The sequence below is a fragment of the Dendrobates tinctorius genome, unplaced genomic scaffold (assembly GCF_039654945.1).
Source record: "Dendrobates tinctorius isolate UK_male_01 unplaced genomic scaffold, ASM3965494v1 ptg000157l, whole genome shotgun sequence".
Classification (NCBI taxonomy): Eukaryota; Metazoa; Chordata; class Amphibia; order Anura; family Dendrobatidae; genus Dendrobates; species Dendrobates tinctorius.
The window spans coordinates 15,772,355-15,795,855 of record NW_027361824.1 but is presented as its reverse complement, the minus strand read 5'-3'; the positions used below and the strand labels follow the sequence as shown (position 1 = coordinate 15,795,855).

Below are 23,501 nucleotides of genomic sequence, written 5' to 3'. Positions count from 1 at the left end.
CAGCAGACAGTATCACACAGGATAGGATTAGATACACGGCTCAGCAGACAGTATCACACAGGATAGGATTAGATACACGGCTCAGCAGACAGTATCACACAGGAGAGGATTAGATACACGGCTCAGCAGTCAGAATCACACAGGATAGGATGAGATACACGGCTCAGCAGTCAGAATCACACAGGATAGGATTAGATACACAGCTCAGCAGACAGTATCACACAGGAGAGGATTAGATACACGGCTCAGCGGACAGTATCACACAGGATAGAATTAGATACACGGCTCAGCAGACAGTATCACACAGGAGAGGATTAGATACACGGCTCAGCAGTCAGAATCACACAGTAGAGGATGAGATACACGGCTCAGAGCTCTCAGTCAGCAGATATTTCTCTGTTCAGGGCCACAGGTGACGCCGTCTATTCAGGTCCTCCCAGCATGCTCCGCTCTATCCCTGTCCTCGCGCATCTCTATGGTTTCCCCGCGTCCTCTGCAGTGAACCATAGAGTACAGTGTGAGGTTAGAGCGGCCGCGCGGTGCTTTGTGGGATAGGTGTGTGATTCCTCCAGGCCGCGCACAGCAGTGTGGAGCGGCGGGCGCCTGGGTGTCTCCCGGTAGTCAGCGCGCCCCCTGGTGAGGGGAGGATTCGGGGTCATCCCGGTGCTTCCCCTCCCCCCAACGAAAAACCGTTACATATCCAAAATGCCGAATTTCTGCGCTGCCCCGAACTGCACCCGAAAGAGCACACAGTCCGACCTGGCGTTCTTCAGATTCCCGCGGGACCCGGGCCGGTGAGAGCAGCTCCTGACAGAGCGGGGGGATAATGAGGGTCCCAGTACCGGGGTCCTCCTCCCTTTCTATGGGGGAGGGGGCATCTTTTCTACACCTGTGTATTAGGGCCGTCATGGGACCCCCACCTTCTCCACACTGGGGATCTCCCCTCATCCTTTCTGTGTGACAGCCGTGCTCCGGGGGTCCGAGCAGCCTTGGGGACACGGCCGACGTCTCCGGACCCCGCGATCCCCCCTGGGGGGGGTGTCATCCTTTATGATCTGCCGTCGTCACGGAATATTCGGGGGTCCCGTGTGCCCCGTTAGACCCCTTTATTGGGCATTGTCGCTGAATGGCGGCCTCGGGACCCCCTCGGGACCCCCTGAGTGCAGTCTCCAGCGCCGACACGGCCGTCCCATCATTTTATAAGACGCGGCCGACGAGCTGCTGTTGCCGGATCCTGTTTTCCTGCGTCTTGTGGGGTCTGCTGGTTCCATCATAACGGAGGGAGCCATTAATTACTTGGGGTCTCGGGGGGGGGGGGTTGGTTTAACCCTCTATCAGTCAGGTCCTTCCCTGGACCCTCGCACCTGCGACCAGTGGGGTGAGGGGCTTCTGACACTGTCGGACAGCCATATAAATCGGAGGCAGCGCTCTCCCGACCCCAGCGTGGCCGCTTCATGTATCTCTAAGGGTCAGGAGAGCCGCCGGCCGGTCTGAGCACGGCGGGCCGATCTCGGCGACTGCGCTACATTTTTTGTCTTTTTACATTTTATTGGTTTTACAAATTTGTAGATTTTTTTTTTTTGTTTTAAAGAAAAAATTGGTTTGTCGCTATTTTGGGGATAAACGTGTTTTTTTTTTTTTTTTTAATTCTTTATGGTGTGAAATTTTTCTTCAATACTTTTTCCGTTTTTTTTTCAGTTTTCTCTTCTATTTGATTTCAGTACTTTTTTTTTTGTTTTGGGGTGACTTTTTTTTTTTTTTCCTATTTTAATTTCAATGCTGTTTTACATTTTTATTTTAATCTTTTTGGAATCATTCATATTTTGTAGGTGTCAGAAGTGGGTGGAGAACTGTCGGAGATATGATCTGGAGGACAAGACCCCCGATCAGCTGAACAAGCACTACAGATTGTGCGCCCAGCACTTTGAGGACTCCATGATCTGCAGAAGTGTGAGTAGCCGGCATTCCGCGCACATCGCCTCCGTACACGTCCCTTCGGCACTCTCCAGTCCACGCTGGGAACTACAATCCCCAGCATACATTGATGGCCTGCAGCTTTCATAGCATACTGGGACTTATAGTTTACCTGTGAAAGACTACAGACCACAGTTTTACATGATTGCGTCGGGATGGATAATCTCCAGGCTCCTTCCGTTTTATTGTGGCCCCTTCCTTCATAAGGCTGTGTGCACACGCTGCGGATTAGGTGCGGATTTTGTAAAATCCGCAGGTCAAAAGACCTGCGGTTTTACCTGCGGATTGCTCTGCGGTTTTGCCCTGCGGTTTTTCATCTCCTCAATGGAGGAGATGGCAAACCGCAGCGGAATCCGCAGAAAGAATTGACATGTCAATTCTTTCTGCGGATTGAAAACCGCAGATAATCCGCGCGGAAAATTCCGCACCATCTGCACTGCGGTTTTTGATTCCCATAGGGAATCATGGTACTGTACACCGCAGCAAAAACTGCTGCAGGTCCGCAGCGGTCAAAACCGCTGCGGAACCGCAGCAAAATCCGCAGCGTGTGCACACAGCCTTAGGCTGCTGACCTGACCAAGCAAAGCTGCAGTTTAAAGCATGGGGGAAGAGGCAAGCCACTAGCCCGAGTCAAGTTTGATTTCCGTGTGGTCACAATAGACTCACATTAGACCGTGACACTACAACATAGTCACTAATGGCGCGTAGCTGCAGTGTAAAGCATGTAGCAACAGCTTGCGCCACTAAGCAAGGTTTTGGTTCAGACTTTGATTACACAGCTAAGCCCGAGTCACTTATAGCTGTGTCCTAAATAAGCAGCGCTGCAGTATAAAGCAAGGAGAGACAGAGCTGACACAGGAGGTGGACTGCGTTGTACCTACATTAGAGAATGCAGCCAAGATTTAGGCAGTGTACCTCACTCTTATACATGAGGTGGCTGAACAGGAGGGACTTTTTTTTTAAATAGCTGTGTCCCAATAGAACGGAGCTGCAGTGTAAAGCATGGAGGGACAAAACGGTAATCTGACACAGTATTTTAACATTAAACCCCAATAGACAAGTCACCTAAGCTGATCCAAGACGTGTCATAAAGGAGCAAAGCTGCAGTGAAAAGCATGGAGCAGAAGTCTGAAAATGCAATTCCCGATGTGGGCTTCTTCTGGGAGTTGTAGTTTTGCCGCTGTTGATTAGCTGCAAGATAATACAAAACCGTAATAAGAAAGCCACCATGGCTGCCATTGTTACCCAGCTCTTGTGGAAACTCAAATGTACCCATTTAAAGGGGTTGTCCGGGACTTTAACACTGATGGCCTATCCTTAGGGTAGGTTACCAATGTTTGATCAGTGGGGGTGGGACACTTGTCAGGGTACTGCACACCCAACCCCTATTGATTAGATGGAACAGTTGATCGGCGGGGGTACCTGGTGTCATATCCCACCGATGAGACATTGGTGACCTATCCTAGAATCACAGAATCGTAAAGTTGGAAGGGACCTCCTGGGCCATCTGGTCCAACCCCCTGCTCAAAGCAGGATTCACTAAATCATCCCGGACAGATGTCTGTCCAGCCTCTGATTGAAGACTTCCATTGAAGGAGAACTCACCACTTCTCGTGGCAGCCTGTTCCACTCATTGATCACTCTAACTGTCAAAAAGGTTTTTCTGATATCTAATCTGTGTCTGCTCCCATTCAGTTTCATCCCATTTCTTCTAGTCTTTCCTTGTGCAAATGAGAATAAAGTTGATCCTTCTACAATGTGACAGCCCTTGAGATATTTGTAGACAGCTATTAAGTCTCCTCTCAGTCTTCTCTTTTGCAGCTAAACTTTCCCAAATCCTGCAACCTTTCCTCATAAGACAGGGTTTGCAGACCGGTCACCATTCTGGTCGCTCTTTTCTGAACTTGCTCCAGTTTGTTGATGTCTTTTTTAAAATGTGGTGCCCAAAAGTGGACACAATATTCCAGATGAGGTCTGACCAAAGAGGAGTAGAGGGCAATAATGACTTCACGTGATCTAGACTGTATGCTTCTGATAATACATCCTAGAATTGCATTTGCCTTTTTTGCTGCTGCATCACACTGTTGACTCATATTCAGTCTGTGATCTATTAGTATACCCAAGTCTTTTTCACATGTGCTGTCACTTAGCCCTATTCCTCCCATTCTATATATGCTTTTTTCATTTTTATTGCCCAGATGTAGTACTTTGCATTTCTCCCTGTTAAAAACCATTCTGTTAGTTGCGGCCCACTTCTCCAGTTTATTTATATCTTTTTGAATCCTCTCTCTCTCTTCTCTAGTATTAGCTATCCCTCCTAGCTTTGTGTCATCAGCAAATTTAATCAGTTTACCCTCAATTCCTTCATCTAAATCGTTGACAAAGATGTTGAACAATACAGGGCCCAGGACAGAGCCCTGTGGTACCCCACTTGAGACATTCTTCCAACTGGATGTGCAGCCATTTACGACCACTCTTTGGGTCCGATCACTAAGCCAGTTATGAATCCACCTAACAGTTGCCTTGTCCATTCCATACTTAGTCATTTTTTCAATAAGGATTGTATGAGATACTTTGTCAAATGCTTTGCTGAAGTCAAGATATACTATATCTACAGCATTTCCTTGATCCACCCAATCAGTGATTCCGTCATAGAAGGAAATTAAGTTAGTCTGACATGACTTATTAGTTACAAACCCATGCTGACTCTGTTTAATCACGTCATTCTTATCCAGGTACTGACATACATGTTTAATAATTTGTTCAAAGATCTTTCCTGGTATAGAAGTCAGACTCACCGGCCTATAGTTGCCTGGGTCCACCTTCTGCCCCTTTTTGAAGATAGGAACAACATTTGCTCTTTTCCAGTCTTCTGGCACTCCTCCTGTTCTCCAAGAATTTTCAAAGATTATGGCGAGGGGTTCAAAAATTTCTTCTGCTATCTCCTTCAGTACTCTGGGGTGTAATTCATCTGGACCTGGAGACTTGAATTCATTTAGGTTAGCTAAGTGTTTCCTCACTATCTTTCTGTTTATAGATATCCTGGATTCTTCTATTCCCTTAATAGGACAGTGAAGAACAGTTGATGTTACATTTCCTTTCTGAGAGAAAACAGATGCAAAATAGGAATTTAAAAGTTCGGCCTTCTCAACATCCTGTCTTACCATTTCATCATTTTCATCCTGTAAAAATCCTATAGCATCTTTGACTTTTCTTTTACTTTTGACATATCCCCAAAATCCTTTATTATTGTTATTGACGTCTCTTGCAAGCCTCAATTCATTGTCAGCTTTAGTTAATCTGATTTGTGCCCTGCAGGTTCTGCAGACAGCATTATATTCTTCTTTAGATATGCCTCCCTCTTTCCATTTTATAAACATTTCTTTCTTCCTTTTTAGCATGTGCTTAAGTTCTGTGTTCATCCATCCTGGTTTCCTTAAATGCTTCCTTTTCTTCCCTCTTTTCGGAATTGTTAACAACTGTGCTTTTAGAATTTTGTTTTTCAAGATTTCCCATCCTTCCTGGACATTATTGGATCCCTCCAATTCTCTTTCTGAATCTCTTAAAATCTGCCTTTCTGAGGCTGTGTGCACACGATGCAGATTTGCAGCGGATCCGCAGCAGATTTTACTGCACAGAAACGTTGCATATCCGCAGTGTGATGTACAGTAGCCTTAAAATCAATGGAAAAAAAAAACCGCTGTGCAGGCGCTGCGGATTTTTCCGTGCGGTTTTCCTGTGGTACAAAATCCGCAGCATGTTACTTCTTTTGTGCGGTTTTCCATCTCCCCTGTCACCAAATCCGCAGGGGGAGAACCGCATTGGAAAACCGCACAAAAACCGCAGGAAAAATGGAAGAAATCCGCAGGAAAAATGCAGGTCATTTGACCTGCGGATTTCTTCCATTCTGCGTGGAAAAATCTGCAGGGCCAAAAAGTACGTCTGCACTCAGCCTGAAATCTAACCTTGACGTCTGAGTCTTCACAGGTCTTCCGCCTCTAGTTATCCAAAATTCTAAAATAGCATGGTCGCTACCTCCTAGGGTCCCAGCCACTTTTACCTCCTCAACCATTTCCTCCCTGTTTATAAGGATTAGATCCAAGGTAGCAGTTCCCCTTGTTTTCTCCCTTACCTTTTGGAAGATAAAGTTGTCAGCAAGAGAGGATAAGAATTTCCTTGACCTGTTAGTTTTGCCTGAGAGAGATTCCCAACAAATGTCTGGATAGTTGAAATCTCCCATGACAACTATGTCATATTTTTTGGAGAACTTGGCCATTTGATGCATAAAGAGTTCATCCATATCTTCAGCTTGCACAGGCGGCCTGTAGTAAATGCCTACAATGGTGTCCTTTCCATTGTTCTGTCCTTGTATTCTTACCCAAACAGTTTCCACAGAACTCCCAGTCTCTGAAGCTTCAATCTCTGTGCAGATATACGCGTTTCTAACATACAATGCGACACCTCCTCGTTTATCCTAAGGATAAGCCATCAGTGTTAAGGGGGTTTTACACTAAGCGATATCGCTAGCAATATCGCTAAAACGTCACTGGTTTTGTGTCGTTATAGCGATATTGCTAGTGACATCGCTATGTGTGATACTTGCCAACGACGGCTCCCCCGCTGTCCATCGCTAATCGCGCGAGAATGCCCGGCTCCATTTCTCATCGTCTGCTTCCTGCTGGGCTTCCTGCTGTGTGAGACGAGCGACGCTGGACGCGGGCGGGAGGACGTCAGGATCGCTGTGTGTGAAAGGTGAGTATTGTGCGCTGCGTCGCTGCTGCATCGCTGCTGCATCGCTGTGAGATCTTTCTGTATGAAAGCTCACTAGCGATCATTTAGCGATGCACCAGCGATCCTGACCGGGTCGGATCGCTGGTCGGATCGCTGGTGCATCGCTAAATGTAAAAGGGCCTTTAAAGTCCCTCTCTCTACCATTTTGGGGGAGATAAGATCTGATCATCTGTTATCACAATGTTGCAGCGACCAAAAAACCTTAACTGTGGCATTAAATTTTTTTTTCTCATTACTCCCTTTTACCAATTGGATTAATTATTTTTATATATTGATAGATCAGGCGTTTCTGAACACAGCAATACCAAATATTTGTGTTTTTGATATTTTTTTATTGTTTTATTTTGAATGGGTGATTTGAACTTTTTAAACTTTTTTTTTTTTTTTTTTTACTTTTTACTTACTTTTAATAGCCTCCATAGGAGACTTCTGATGGGCTTGAGCTATACATAGTGGGGCTTCAGCTCTGCTGTATGTGGCAAAAATCATTTGCTATAAGCGCCGGCCACTGGGCAGCACTCATAGATCGGCAATGATAAGCATGGGGGTCATGCCAACCCATCGGCACCCCATGATCATATGGAGTATCGTTGAGCAAGGTTCATGACGCGTTTTTGGCTCGATCGTGTTAAATGCTGCTGTTGGAGATTGAGAGCGAGATCTAACATGGTTAACAGCTGCGGATGGATCGCGATTCCACCCATTGCTGTTATTGGCACATGGGCCCGGACCAAAGGGGCGAGACACGACATATGACGTGTATTTATACATCAAATGTCGTGAAGGGATTAATCAGTGATGCATCTCTTAAAGGGGTTGTGCCAAGCATTACTGTTGTGGCCAAAGGTGTTGGCACCCTTGAAATTGTTCCAGAAAGTGAAGTGCGGTATTTCTCCCAGAACATTATTGCAGTTACACATGTTTTGTTATACAGGTTTATTTCCTTTCTGTGTATTGGAACAACACAAAAACAAAGATAAAAAAGGCAAATTGGACATTTCATACGTAACCCCCAAAATAGTCTGGACAAAACTGTTGGCACCCTCAGGTTAATATTTGGTTGCGCCCTTTGGAATAAATAACTGCAATCAATCGCTTCCTATAACCATCCACAAGCTTCTTACTCCTCTCAGCTGGAGTTTTGGATGACTCTTTTATCACAAACTGCTCCAGGTCTCTCATATTTCGCCTTCTCCCAGCACCAATTTTTAGATCTCTTCACAGGTGATCAATGGGATTTAGATCCAGACTCATTGCTGCCACTTCTGAACTCGCCAGCACTTTGTTTTCATCCATTTCTTGGGTCTTCTTGAAGTATGTTTGGGGTCATTGTCCTGCTGGAAGACCCTTGAGCTAGTACGCAAACCCAGCTTTCTGTCACTGGACACTACATTGTGACCCAAAATCCTTTCGTAATCTTCAGGTTTCATGATACCTTGCACACAGTCAAGGCACCCAGTGCCAGAGGCAGCAAAACAACCCCAAAATATCTCTGAACCTCCACCTTATTTGACTGTAGGTACTGTGTTCTTTTCTTTGCAGGCTTCATTCCATTTTTGGCAAACAATAGAATGATGTGCTTTACGAAAAAGCTCTATCTCGGTCTCATCTGTCCACAAGAAGCTTTCCCAGAAGAATTTTGGCTTACTGATGTACATTTTGGCAACTGCAGACTAGCTTTTTTATGTCTGTGTCAGGAGTGGGGTCCTCCTGGGTCTCCTGCCATGCCATTTCATTTCATTCACATGTGGATGGATACAGTGCCTTGCGAAAGTATCCGGCTCCCTGGGACTGTTCAACCTTTTCCCACATGCCATGCTTCAAACATAAAGATACCAAATGTAAATTTTTGGTGAAGAATCAACAACAAGTGGGACACAATTGTGAAGTTGAACGAAATTTAATGCTTAAGTGGGGCGTGCAATATTATTCGGCCCCTGTAACTTAATACTTTGTTGTGCCACCTTTTGCTGCGATTACAGCTGCAAGTCGCTTGGGGTATGTCTCTATCAGTTTTGTACATCGAGAGTCTGAAATTCTTGCCCTTTCTTCCTTGGCAAACAGCTCGAGCTCAGTGAGGTTGGATGGAGATCGTTTGTGAACAGCAGTTTTCAGCTCTTTCCACAGATTCTCGATTGGATTCAGGGCTGGACTTTGACTTGGCCATTCTATCACCTGGATACGTTTATTTGTGAACTATTCCATTGTAGATTTTGCTTTATGTTTGGGATCATTGTCTTGTTGGAAGACAAATCTCCGTCCCAGTCTCAGGTCTTTTGCAGACTCCAACAGGTTTTCTACAAGAATGGTCCTGTATTTGGCTCCATCCATCTTCCCATCAAATTTGGTCATCTTCCCTGTCCCTGCTGAAGAAAAGCAGGCCCAAACCATGATGCTGCCACCACCATGTTTGACAGTGGGGATGGTGTGTTCCTAGTGATGAGCTGTGTTGCCTTTACGCCAAACATATCGTTTGGCATTGTTGCCAAAAAGTTCGATTTTGGTTTCAACTGACCAGAGCACCTTCTTCCACATGTTTGGTGTGTCTCCCAGGTGGCTTGTTGCAAACTTTAAATGACACATTTTATGGATATCTTTGAGAAATGGCTTTCTTCTTGCCACTCTTCCATAAAGGCCATATCTGTGCAGTGTACGACTGATTGTTGTCCTATGGACAGACTGTCCCACCTCAGCTCTAGATCTCTGCAGTGCATCCAGAGTGATCATGGGCCTCTTGGCTGTATCTCTGATCAGTCTTTGTTTAAGATGAAAGTTTAGAGGGGTGGCCGGGTCTTGGTAGATTTGCAGTGGTATGATACTCCTTCCACTTCAATATGATCGCTTGCACAGTGCTCCTTGGGATGTTTAAAGTTTTGCAAATCATTTTGTATCCAAGTCCGGCTTTAAACTTCTCCACAACAGTATCACGGACCTGCCTGTTGTGTTCCTTGGTCTTCATGATGCTCTCTGTGCTTCAAACAGAACCCTGAGACTATCACAGAGCAGGTGCATTTATACGGAGACTTGATGACAGTCACACAGGTGGATTATATTTATCATCATTAGTCATTTAGGACGACATTGGATCATTCAGAGATCCACAATGAACTTCTGGAGTGAGTTTGCTGCACTGAAAGTAAAGGGGCCTAATAATATTGCACCCCCCACTTTTCAGTTTTTGCATTTCCACAAAAATTTAAAATAAGCAATAAATTTCGTTCAACTTCACAATTGTGTCCCACTTGTTGTTGATTCTTCACCAAAAATTTACATTGGGTATCTTTATGTTTGAAGCATGATATGTGGGAAAAGGCTGAAAAGTTCCAGGGGGCCGAATAATTTCGCAAGGCACTGTAGTTCACACTTACACTGATGCACCCTGAGCCTGCAGGACAGCTTGAATTTCATTGGACCTTGATTGGGGCTGCTGATCCTCCATCCAGACTATCCTGAGTTGTAACCTTTCATCAATTTATCTCTTTCGTCCAAGTCCAGGGAGATTAGCTACAGTGCCATGGGTTGTAAACTTCTTGATTATGTTGTGCATCGTGGACAAAAGGAACATCCAGATCTCTGGAGATGGACGTGTAACCTTGAGATTGTGAATATTTTTCAACAATTTTGGTCCTCCTGTCCTCAGACAGTTCTCTTCTCTTTCTCTTCTCTATGCTTAGTGCAGCACACACAGACACACAATGCAAAGATTGAGTCAAATTCTCCCCTTTTTGTCTGGTTTCAGGTGTGATTTTTATATAACCACGCCTGTTACTTGCCACAAGGTGAGTGAACGAGCATCACATGGTTGAAGCAAAGTTGTTTACTCACAGTTTTAGAAAGATGCCAGCAATTTTGTCCGGCCCATTTTTGTTTTTTTGTGAAATTATGTCCAATATGCCTTTTTTTTCTCTTTTTTTTTCGGTCTTGTTCCAATACACACAAAGGAAATAAACCTGTGTATAACAAAACGTGTAACTGCAATAATGTTCTGGGAGAAATACTTAATTTTCTGGAACAATTTCAAGGGTGCCAACACTTTCAGCCAGGACTGTGTATATGAGATCTCCTATTGAAAGGTGGGGGTCGCCGGGGGTCCGTCCCCTCGTGATCCTGAGAAAGAGGCTCTGCTGCATTCTCTATGGGGCGGTAAGAAATTGCCAAACACAACAGTCTCATAGAGGATGGATGGAGTGGAGGATCACATGCTCGACTCTGTAGAGCCCCGTTCTTAGCGATCAGTAAGTCACCCCTTGTGCTAATGATATGGAGTCTCACGTATTCTTGGTACAACTCCTTACAGGGATTAGAAAAACATTGCTATAAAAAAAAAAATAAAAAAAAAAAGTTGCTGACAGTCACCTTAATGCTGCATCAACGCATAAACTACATAGATTTATCCAGTCGGCCTCATCCAACATTGCGGTGACTCGTGGCATTATGCCTGTGTGGTAGCACCACATGTGCCATCAGCAGCTGAGATATCCTAGGGCAGCACGGTGGCTCAGTGGTTAGCACTGCAGAGTTGAGTCCTGGGTTCAAATCCCACCAAGGACAACATCTGCAAGGAGTTTGTATGTTCTCCCCGTGTTTGTGTGGGTTTCCTCCGGGTTCTCCGGTTTCCTCCCACATTCCAAAGACCTACTGATAGGGAAAACAGATTGTGAGCCCCATCAGGGACAGTGATGATAATGTCTGTAGAGGGCTGTGGAAATGATGGCGCTATATAAGCAAAGCATAATAGCAATAATATCCTAAGGGCGGCCGTACGCATCAGATGAAGGGTGACACACAGATTTTAGAGGGACATATAGATTGTGTTCGGGGAAATCCTGCCGATGTTGGGGGGATGGGGCATGTTGAAATCCAACGTGCCTGATTTTCACATCTGAGTTGAAGCCAGTGTGATTTCCACATCAGGAAGTGAGAGGCGCCCTATGACTTGGAAATTGGAAAATATGATACCTGCTGATGGATTCCACGTCTGTACTACCAGTCGCATCCCAATGTGTGAATGTTTATAACACCAAGAAAGAGTGCAGGGGGTCCCTAATAGGAGATAAGGGGTCCCTAATAAGGGGCAAGGGTTCATAATAGGAGAGGAGGGGTCTCTAATAGGATGGAAGGGGTCCCTTATAGAAGGGCAGAGCCTCAGTGGAAGGGACCTCAGTAGCAGGGAGGGGCCTGGTAATCTATATCCACGTGTAGCCCCCTACAGCTTGCTGCTCCCCTCTATCCCACATATCGAACATGTATATAAAAGTCATAATAATTTCTGCTATTTTTCTTTTCAGAGCCCGTACAGGACTGTCCTTCGGGAAAATGCCATCCCAACCATATTTGACCTCACCAGTCACCTCGGGAACCCCGGCAGACGCAGAAAAAGAATAAAGGAGCTGGTAAGGATGTTCCCTATATCTGCCCCTGAATTAGATCAGTTCAGTTTCTTCTCCTGAGCTCGCCTTCTCCCCCCGTTTCCCTCCCTGAGCTCGCCTTCTCCCTCCCTGAGCTCGCCTTCTCCCTCCCTGAGCTCGCCTTCTCCCTCCCTGAGCTCGCCTTCTCCCTCCGTTTCCCTCCCTGAGCTCGCCTTCTCCCCCCGTTTTCCCCCAGAGCTCGGCTTCTCCCCCGCTGCCCCGTACATACATTGATGTGTGTTCCTGTGGCGGAGTCTCGGAGCAGTGCTCACGTGGTCGCGGGGCTCATCAGAGCCACACCATCCTGTTATTATGACACCGATCTCATAGAGCAGCCCAGAATGGCTGTGTTCGCTCGTCAGGTTGCTGTGCGGAATGAAGGGGGCGATGCACTGATTTAGCAGCCTGTAGGTGCGCCCGTGCATTTGGGACCTGTTGTGTAGGGAAAACCGTGAAATGTCTGCAGCGCTGCACCATTTTTTCCCCGGATCGGTGGGGTCCCCCAGGTAGGATTCTACTACTTTACCAGATGACAATACCCCATGGATCTTACATTTCGTCTATGCGTGACACCTCTGGGGCGGACGGTGCGGGATCAGGTCCAGTCAGGACTATATTGGGCCATGTTCCACTCTGCAGAAATGCTGTATGTTTTTCTCCAAATGCATAAAAGCAATCTGCTCGGATTACTGCCTTTTTTTTTCGGTATTTTTTTTAGTTCATAAGTCTCTCTTTTCGGAATCACTACAGTAGCCTATAGATGGGGGGGGGGAAATGCAGCACAAAATGCACAGGGGGCCAGAGTCCACATGAAATAATAATAATATTTATATAGCGCCAACATATTCCGCAGCGCTTTACAGTTTACAGTTTCAAAACACAAGTCATAAGTAACAACGCTAACAATACAGTAATTAAAGCAAAATAAGACGAAATAAGACGCTCCTGCTCGTGAGAGCTTACAATCTACAATGAGGTGGGGGAGATACAAAGTACAGGTGTGTATTTACAATGGTGTATTTACAGTGATGGTCCAGCCATCGTGAGGGATGGATGGAGATAGTGAATGGGCTACACACGCACACTTACACATAGAATGACTTTGATTAGTGAACGTGATAGGCCGCTCTGAACAGATGTGTTTTGAGGGAGCGCCTGAAAATATGCAAATTGTGGATAGTCCTAATTTCTTAGGGTAGAGCATTCCAGAGGAGTGGCGCAGCGCGGGAGAAGTCTTGGAGTGGGAGGTGCGGGTTAGTGCAGAGGTTAGTCGAAAGTCGTTTGCAGAGCGCAGCGGTCGGTTAGGCCGATAGACAGAAATGAGGGAGGAGATGTAGGGGGGTGCTGCACTGTGGAGAGCTTTGTGGGTGAGAACAAGTACTTTGAATTGGATCCTATACTGAATGGGCAGCCGAGTACCGATTAGCCAGATAGATGACCCTGGCTGCTGCATTAAGTATGGACTGGAGAGGGGATAGTCGAGTGACGGGGAGGCCAATTAGTAGAGCGTTACAGTAGTCCAGGCGGGAGTGGATCAATGCTACAGTGAGGGTTTTTGTTGTTTCCCTGTTGAGAAAAGGGCGAATTCTAGAGATGTTCTTTAGGTGTAAGCGGCAAGAGCAGACAAGACATTGTATATGGGATGTGAAGGAGAGATTGGTGTCAAACATAACACCCAGACAGCGCGCCTGCTGCCGGGGTGTTATTGTGGTGCCACCCACGGAGAGGGAAATGTCAGATTTAGGGAGGTTAGTAGACGGCGGGAGCAGAAGTTGTTCAGTTTTGGGGAGGTTGAGTTTCAGATAGAGAGTGGACATGATGTTGGAGACTGCGGACAGACAGTCACTGGCGTTCTGTAGTACAGCGGGGGTAAGGTCAGGGGGATGACGTATATAGTTGTGTGTCATCAGCATAAAGATGGTACTGAAAGCCAAATCTGCTGTTGGTCTGTCCAATTGGGGCCGTGTAGAGAGAGAAAAGAAGGGGGCCCAAGGACTGAGCCCTGAGGTACCCCGACAGCGAGAGGAAGAGGAGATGACATGGAGCCAGAGAACAAAACACTGAAGGAGCGGTCAGAGAGATAGGAAGAGAACCAGGAAAGAGCAGTGTCCTTAATGCCTAGTGACTGGAGCCTAGAGAGGAGGAGATGGTGGTCAACAGTGTCGAAAGCTGCAGATAGGTCAAGAAGAATGAGCAGAGTGGTCACCGTTACGTTTTGCTGTCAGAAGGTCTTTGGTCACTTTGATGAGTGCAGTTTCAGTCGAATGTAGGGGGCGGAAGCCGGATTGTGAAGGGTCTAGAAGGGAGTGAGTGGAGAGGTAACGAGTAAGGCGGCAGTAGACTAGGCGCTCCAAAAGTTTAGACTTGAAGGGGAGATTGAAGACTGGTCTGTAGTTGTTTGTGCAGGATGGGTCGAGAGTGGGTTTCTTTAGTAATGGAGTAACGATGGCGTGTTTGAAGGAGGATGGGAAAATGCCTGAGGAGAGGGAGAGATTAAAGATTGTAGTTAGGTGAGTTGTGATGACTGGAGAGAGAGACTAGAGGAGATGTGAGGGAATGGGGTCGGTAGTGCATGTAGTCGGATGAGAAGGAGAGGAGTCTGGAGACTTCTTCTGTGATGGGATCAATCACATCCTCTTCACTCGCACTGTGTTTTGCACAAGAAAACAAAGCAAAAAAACCAAACAAACTCAAAACCTGCAACGTTTCTGCTTTCCTTTCTTGGATTCTTCCTGCATCCTCTCTGTATCTGTGCGGCTGTGTAGAGTAGTCATCATCCTCTGCTCAATCACTGATCAGACTTTTCTTTTACCTTCTCCTTCTCCCGTCATTCATCTTATTCCATTTCTCCTCAGAGCGAAGAAGAAATCCGGATATTAAAAGAGCGGAAACGTAAGTGATTTCCCTTTTCTGTTTTAGCGTTTATTATGGGGATGAGTAATGTAATGTGACTGAGTCTGTATCACCGCCGAGGCTTTATTATTGGCACTGGTGATGAGTGAATGTGCTGGGGTAAGGTGTTATCTGGGCATGCGCAGGCGCTTATCGAGGGTCTTCAGCGTGCTCGAATAATATGTTCACGTCCCCTTGGCTGCATGTCTCGGGACTCTTCAACAGCCCCAACACATGCAGGGATTGGATTGCCTAACAAACAGGCAATCCCTGCACGTGTTGCAGTTGTCGAACAGTCCCGAGACATGCAGCCAAGGGGACGCGAACATATTTTTCGAGCACGCCATAGACACTCGATTAGCATCCAAGCATGATAACGCCTTATCCGAGCATACTCGCTCATCACTAGCACTTGAGAATTCTTTAGGGCTCTTTTTAGATGTCCGTGATAATCGGTCAGATGTCGGGTCGCAATGCATAGACTGACCGCACATCTGATAGCTTCATAGAGATGTGCGGCAAGGCCAAGCGCTTCGACCCAACATCGCACCGATTGTCACAGATATCTGAAAGGGCCCTTAGTATTTTTTTAAATATTTTTTTGCTATTAAAATGGCAAATGCCCAAATGGAAACACAACAGCCCCCATTATGATCATCGGTCGTTGGTGAAAATCTAATCACATGATTCAGTCCATCGGCTACGACCGTGGTCTGTGACCAGCTCTTAAATCCCGGCATCGATCATCAGGCTGACTAATCAAAAAAAAAAAAAGACCACAGATGATCTCAGATAAGAGCTGCCCACCCCATTAACCCCATCACACCCAGGTGATTGTCCATTTTTCCTTCCCTTCTTCCAGGACCCATACCTTTTTTTTTTCTCCACCAATACATCAGTACTGGGGCTTGTTCTTTGTGGGATAAGTTGTACTTTTTAACGGCTCCATTGATTTTACCAAATTGTGAGCTGGAAAAATGGGAATAAAAAAATACAAGTGCGGTGAAATTGCAATAAAAGTTCTTTTCCACAATAGGTTTTTTTTTTTTTTTTATTTACCATGTTCACTATACGGTAGAACTGACCTTCCATTATGATTCTCCAGGTCACTACGAGTACGCAGATACCAAACATGTCTAGTTTATTATTTATTAGTGGTGAAAAAAAAGTTTTTGCTTTTGTCGCCATTCTCTGAGTCCCGTAGCGTTTCTATTTTTCGTGATCTGAGTGACAACTTACTTTGCGCTTTCACCTGATGTTTTTTATCGATCCCATTTTAGGGTAAATGCGATATTTTGATTCGCCATTGCATTATATTGCCATGTTGCAGCAGCATAAAAAGTAGTTCTGGCATTTTCATTTTTTTCTTTCGTTACACCGTTTACCTATCGGATTAATTTATTTTACATTTTGATAGCTTGGACATGTCTGAACGCAGCAATACCAAATGTGTAATTTTTTTTATTGTCATATTTTTAACGAGGCAAAAAGGAGATGATTTGAACTTTTTTTTAATATGTTTTTAAAACTATTTTTTTTTCCTGTCTTCAGTAGTCCCCTTAGCTGACTTGAGCTGTGATCTTCCGGTTACATAGCAGGACTTCAGCACTCTGTGTAGCAGAAATAACTATGTCTATGAGCACCGGTGTTCACAGGAGGATCGTGGTGACCAGCACAGGGGTCTTCTGCAGACCCCCGGCTGTTGGGACAACCCATCGGTGCCCCGTGATCACTTGACAGTGGCTTCGGTGGGTGGGATCAATGACGCGCTTCGTGTCTGCGCTTAGTAAATACCGCCGTCAGTGATTGATGAACCAGATCCTGCAAATCGCACCAACTCTAGCGATTGGCGTCCGTTCATCTTCAGCTGTATCCGTCCATTTCCTACGTTAAATCTGGTCCTATGCCACAACAGAAAAACGTAAGTGCCAGTGCTCGTATGGAGCCGGCCGTATTTATAGTCGCCCCATGGTATAAATCTACTTTCATCGCGCACATTCTCACCACTGATGAAGAAATAATCAGCATAACTAGTCTGATCTATAAGGTGCCAACATGGCTTCATTCCATTCTGATTACTGTGTGTGTGTGTGTGTGTGTGTGTGTGTGTGTGTATGTATATATATATATATATATATATATATATATATATATATATATATATATATAATCTCTGTATACTGCATTTCTGTGCTCACCTGTGAAAAAAATCTTGAGCCCAGAACGCAGACTTCTGGCGCTGATCCGGTTATCCACATAGGATCCGTCCAGTGTGAACTGATCCTAGAAAACAGAAAATTGTTGAAGGTGTTGAAAAGCAAAGTTTGAAGTCAGGTTAGGAGCCGAAGCCTCTTCAGAGCAGACAGGCGCCGATTGTGTTGCGCAGTCAGCACCAGCCTATAACTGCACATCTGCAACGAGCTCCAATCGTTGCATTTAACCCCTTCACGATATCCGCCGTGCCTGTCCGGCGCAAGTCGAAAGCGTGTGTATGGAGCGGGCTCATGCAGCGAGCCCGCCCCATCCCCGGCAGATGATGGCTGTGTGTTACAGCCAGGACCGGCCACTAACAATTGGGGGTGGATCAGTGCTCCACCTGCAATTGTTAATCTGTTAAATGCCGCTGTCAAGATCTGACAGCAGCATTTAACACGCACCGACTTCCAGGATCAAGTGACCTAGGAAGACTAAGAAAAAAGTTATAAAAGTTTAAATTGCCACCTTTTTCAAAAATTAAAGAAATAAAACAATAAACATATTCAATATCGTTCTGTCCAAAATAAAAAGTCTGATCTAACCCCATGTGAAATTATTGAAACTGTAGTTTAAATGCTGAAAAGAAGTGAAAAATCAGAACTCTAGAATTGTCATTCTTTTGGTCACCGCGCTTCCCGAAAAATTGCAATAAAAAGCTAATAAAAGGTCAAATGTACCGCTGAAAATCCTCGGCCCTTAAGGTGCCATTGAAGTCGATGGTTGTCACCTGGCTGCTCAGTGTTTGTATGAAGCTGTAATATGATCGTCATGTAAAGGCTATAGACACCTTAGGTTATATGTTATGAATGGGTCACCGAGGAGGAAAACAAAAACAAGCGAAGTCACAGAAAACCAGAGAGGTTGGTAACTATGCGGATTGCAGACCCCTGATCCGAACCACACAACTAACAGCAGCCGTGAAGCGTGCCTACGATGATCCTAGATGCCTCATCACAGCCGGAGGACTAAATAAGCCTAAAGCAAGAAAAGGGGAAATCTAAACTGCCCCAGAGCAGACCCCAAAGGAATAGACAGCCCCCACACATGTATTAACGGTGAAACAAGATGAAAGCACAAACACAGGTAGGAAAATAGACTGAGCAAACGATGGGGCCAAAACTAACTAGAAAGGACAGGAAAGGAAAGACACTGTCTGCAATCACGCCAATAAACCCTGCAAAAAATGTCCAACACTTCTGTAACAAAAAAAACCCTGAAGTCACTAGACTTCGCCCACTATATCAGCACTCTGGCATATTCTGAGAACAGAGCAAAAAGAGGCCAATCTAATAAGGGACTGGCACATACAGTAACCTAAGGATGGAAATTCAGCACAGCCCCAGCCGGAGCTGGCTGACCACACAAAAACTGAATAGACAAAACCAAATCAAATGTGGACAAGAGCAGAAATAACTTAGCTTGAGCATGCATGGACTGAACTGGAAACTAAGACCTCAGGAGGCAGGAAAAATCACCAGCATGGGAATAGGGAGTCGGCTGTCTTAAATCCAGTCTGAGACTCCAGATGTCCAATCCTCGTCCTCAATATCAGGTGGCAGGTCTCTGCTAATTAAATCAGCTTCACTACCTCCTGCCACCACCATAGGGAGCCTGGAAAGAGAACTCACGACTTGCAGACCAGAAAATGAATTCACAACAGTTATATGTCTGTGGTTACCTTCAGTTACACTAGTTTCAGTCTGCAGTCATCATCCCGTCATTAATTTTTAGCCCAAATGATCGCAGTTTGCAGCCTGATCCAATTTTCAGACTTTTCTCGCACTAATTATTGCTGAACGTGAAGTCTGTGTCTCCAGAGGACCGGCTGTCTAACCGGAGTGCTTTCGTCCCTATATACAGAGTGATCTACCCTTTATAATAACAGGAGTGTTTTCCCTCCTATATACAGAGTGATCTGCCCTTCCTAATAACTGGAGTGCTTTCCTCCCTATACAGAGTGATCTGCCGTTCATAATAACAGGGGTGCTTTCCTCCCTATATACAGAGAGATTTGCCCTTCCTAATAACAGCAGTGCTTTCCTCCCTATATAGAGAGTGATCTGCCCTTCCTAATAACTGGAGTGCTTTTCTCTATATACAGAGTGATCAGCCCTTCCTAATAACAGGGGTGCTTTCCTTCCTGTATACAGAGTGATCTGCACTTCCTAATAACTGGAGTTCTTTCTTCCCTGTATACAGAGTGATCTGCCCTTCCTAATAACTGGAGTGCTTTCCTCCCTATATACAGAGTGATCTGCCCTTCCTAATAACTGGAGTGCCTTCCTTATATACAGAGTGATCTGCCCTTCCTAATAACAGGAGTGCTTTCCTCCCTATATACAGAGTGATCTGCCCTTCCTAATAACAGGAGTGCTTTCCTCCCTATATACAGAGTGATTTGCGCTTCCTAATAACAGGAGTGCTTTCCTCCCTATATACAGAATGTTTCATGTATTTTTATGTGTTTCTTACCGTCCTGTGCATTATGAAAGCTGGATATCCTCTTTATACTGTGCTGGCCAGAAGTGACACGGTGCTACAATACATTATTGATAACCCCCCCCATAGTAATCCCATACAGGGGTAAAACAAAGCAATAGACTTAAAAGGGGCTATCCACCACCGGACAACCCCCTCATCAATGGCAGGTTGCTGGATAAGGTAAAAAAACAATATAAAAACTTTCCTCCTCCTGGGTCAGCTGGGTTTGCAACCATGTGTACTTCTCCATTCTAGTGACATAAGCATGTTACCCCTGCAGCCAATTATTGCAAACTGATTGACTGCAGTTTTGTTTATCCGGGGGAATAGAATTTCTTTCTCTAGAACATGTTAATGTCACATAAGGCGTTATAAACGTCACAGTAGAGACTAATATATATCGTAGAAGATTGTTAAAATAATAAATTAAAGGGAGATTTTTATTATTGTAACGAACACTGTGACTGTATAGCTCCCGGTACAACAATCAAAATGATAGCTGTCTTGTAGTAATCCGTCGTACAAGCGCTGAGAAATCAAGCCACAAAGCCATGTGCCAAATTAGCCTATAATTGCACTGGAGGTGTGGTCAGCTGAGTGTATGGACACGCCCCTAATTCATTTCCAGCCTATCTTCCCATGCGGCTTCAACACTCAATTTCTCAGCACTGGCACATTGGAATAATACAAGACAAGTATCATTTGCATTGGTTTACTCCAATCTATACAGCCATACCACACAATTTAGTGGTAAAATTGCCCCTTTAAATGCAAAAGTTGACTGTTTGCCTAAAAATGTGATTATTTTTTTCCTAATTATACTTTGTATTTGTTTTTTTATGCCACTAAGGAGTTTTATTTTCCTTAGATTAGGCAATGATTACCAGTGGGATCTGTCACCTGGTATCCCATTGATTTTGCTGATTGAGAGGATCACCACTTCCCTTCATTATTAGCCAGGCACAGCGCCGTACCTTTGATAGTGGCGGTGTCTGGTATTGCAGCTCAGGTCCTTGAGTGAATGGGATTGAGCCACAGTATCGGCCACTGCCAAAAAGATGTATGAGGAGTTATGGTTGTAGTCAGTCCATGGATGGCCTCTCCTAGGGATGGAAAGATGTCTCCCTCGTCCCTGCGTCGGATTTTTTTTTTTTTTTTTTTGACGCGCTGGCAAATATTTCCTGTCTATACAGGAACGGAGGTGGTATTCGGATTACAACACAGTTTCCTCATGGCGTCCAAATCATTCCTTGATATTGAGCTCCTGATAGCGCTCGTACGTCAGCAACCCGAGCTGTACGACCCCTGGCACTCCTCCTACAGCGACCTGGCGAGGAGAGGGACCGTCTGGAACCAGATCTCCTCCGAGATATTTATGGACTGGGACAGCCTGAACCCGCAGCAAAGATCCATGAAAGGTGGGTAGAAAGAAAAAATAGAAAAAAAGTGAAAAGATATCTCAATATGCAGAACTTTGCAAATGCTTCTACTCCAGTCACAGCTAAAGCTGCATTCAAATTCCTGCTTACAATCTCTTAAGCTGTCCATTTTTATTTATTTTTTTCTCCCAAGTATCTCACTAATATACTTCACGGGGGGGGGGGGGTCCCCAGAATGATCGTCCAATAGGCAGACAAGACCTCCTCCTCCAAGGAGTGCGATCATTCCACCATTCAACGCCTAATATTGTCAGTGCATGCCATCATATACTGCAGCACGTTACTTGCAGAGGTTTAATTACAGCTCCGGATATGACTGGAGTACATAACGTCATAGCAGATATAGCAAAGCATTTGCAAATCTAATAAAAAAAAATATATTTTTTTTTTATTGTACGACTTAACGGTGGCAAAACCTGTGCTTTATTTCCAGTACGGGAGGTGCAGACACAATGGCACTTACTCAAGGAGAATTTCCGACAGGAGCTCCACAGGCAGATGAGCCAAGAATTGCCTCCCCCTGGGGAAGAGGTACCTGCCTTCCCCCATTTCAAGGAGTTAATGTTCCTTCAGCCAATCGTCGAGGTCGACAAGTAAGTCTCGCTTCCAATTTCTCGATCGTATCGGAGCCTGCAAAGTGTTCAGAAACCATCCCCAAAATCTCATTTTTTTTTTTTTTCTTAGGAAGGCCGTCCAGCGACCTGAAGCGAGGAGGACAGGAGAGGGGACGGATGATGACCAGGTCCAGGTTGTGTCCGTCAAGGAAGAGCCGCCGTCACCCCCAGACTTCATAAAGACTGAGTTCGAAGCTGCCGGACCCCATTATACCATCCACCCCCAACATTCCCAAGAGGATCTAGAGGAAGAAGATCCACACATGGACTTTGCTCGCTGTCTTGTACCTTACTTGGCTCGGGTGCCCGACAGCCAACAAGCGAGTCTTCGAATGGCGCTAACCAATCTCATCTTCTGTTATATCGAGAATAGCCAAGGAGACGTCCCCACGGTCAGCCCGCGGCTGATGCGATACATCTCTGCACAAGACGAGCCGCCACCGTGAGCCACCCTTACCTCCTTCACATAGACTACTGTCCCCCCTCGCTCTCCGGCGGTTGCATCTTCTGGAAAGCAGCAGCCCGTTTCGTTGTGGAATGAAAATCGCCAATATACCTTTGGATTCAATTCTTCTACCATCTTAGTATCTCTGCTTGCAGTCAGTGAAAAGGAATAGTTCGCCAGTATGGCCTCCACAGATTACGGTTTTTCCCTCTGTTTTATCCTGTCTAGAAAATCCTCTGGCTTAACACATTTTACCTGCACTGATACATTGTAACAAACGGGCAGGAGAGAGAGGTTTACATTGCAGAGATGACTACTCCATTGTCTATTAGAAAGACGCACGGGTTAACATGCACCAGAATGAAGGGGTGCAGCTCTAATTTTGAGTGTAGCGCCGGTTCTGCGTGATTTTCCGTAAACTGCAGCGCCGCTGAGCAAGGGAGAAAACTGGAGGCGGACGCAGCATTACATCATTACTGCACCACTTCATTCTCGGGATCCATGGTCGCACCGCGAGTCGGATCTTTACACCGTTACAGCTGGAGGTCACGTTCTCCAGAAATGGACTCAGCACCCGCTCTAAAGCCGCTGGCTCTTATAGTTCCACAGCAGACAGTGTCTCTGCTAACTGAACGCAAAGCTAGCAATGACCTTGAAAGTGCGGGAAATGGTTTTGGAACGTTCTCTACAGAGCAGGACAACATCAACACTGAGCGCTGGTGAACGTTAGATTATTTTACTGCTCGGGGGTGACATTGCTAGAGTTTTTGGATTATCACAGGGCAAGTTTGAGAGTTTTGGTTTTTTTTTATTCTACTAAAAAAAAAAAAAAGTTCTGGTGAAAATAGACTTGCCCTTTAAAAGTAGAATGTCACACGAGTTCACTGCTACCTACTGTTCCTACCTCGTTCACATGGCATCGGTTGACCGGTACAGGAGAAGGCGGCAGACCCTAACGACCAGAAGCCCCTTGGTCAACCGAGCGTCACTGGTTTAGTTTGGCTTGACCGATTGTGGCCCAATTAACGTAGCAACCATTGAAGCAAATGGCCCCCGCATGATGCCTGGATGAGCTGCGTCCATCAAAACACAAGCCAATCCTTATAAAAGGACTCTGGTTTGGTTTATGAAGGCCATACATGAACCTCCCTTATGACAACATGAGGACAGAGGTGGTCTTCACGAGAAAACCCCCCCCCCT

The 23,501-nt window shown here is 45.4% G+C and overlaps 1 protein-coding gene across 3 annotated transcripts in view; it reads left to right on the top strand.

Annotated features, from left to right (window-relative positions):
- Positions 1–394: 394 nt before the first annotated feature.
- The window catches only part of THAP12 (THAP domain containing 12), a 48,232-nt gene continuing 25,125 nt past the window's right edge, over positions 395–23,501 (top strand). Inside the window, exons 1-4 of one of the 3 annotated variants that reach the window (XM_073548611.1) lie at positions 395–522; positions 1,830–1,950; positions 12,054–12,158; positions 15,029–15,065. In XM_073548611.1, the coding sequence (XP_073404712.1) occupies positions 1,936–1,950; positions 12,054–12,158; positions 15,029–15,065 (157 nt within the window). In that variant the 5' untranslated portion in view covers positions 395–522; positions 1,830–1,935. The other 2 variants (XM_073548612.1, XM_073548610.1) reach the window with 2 other exon arrangements.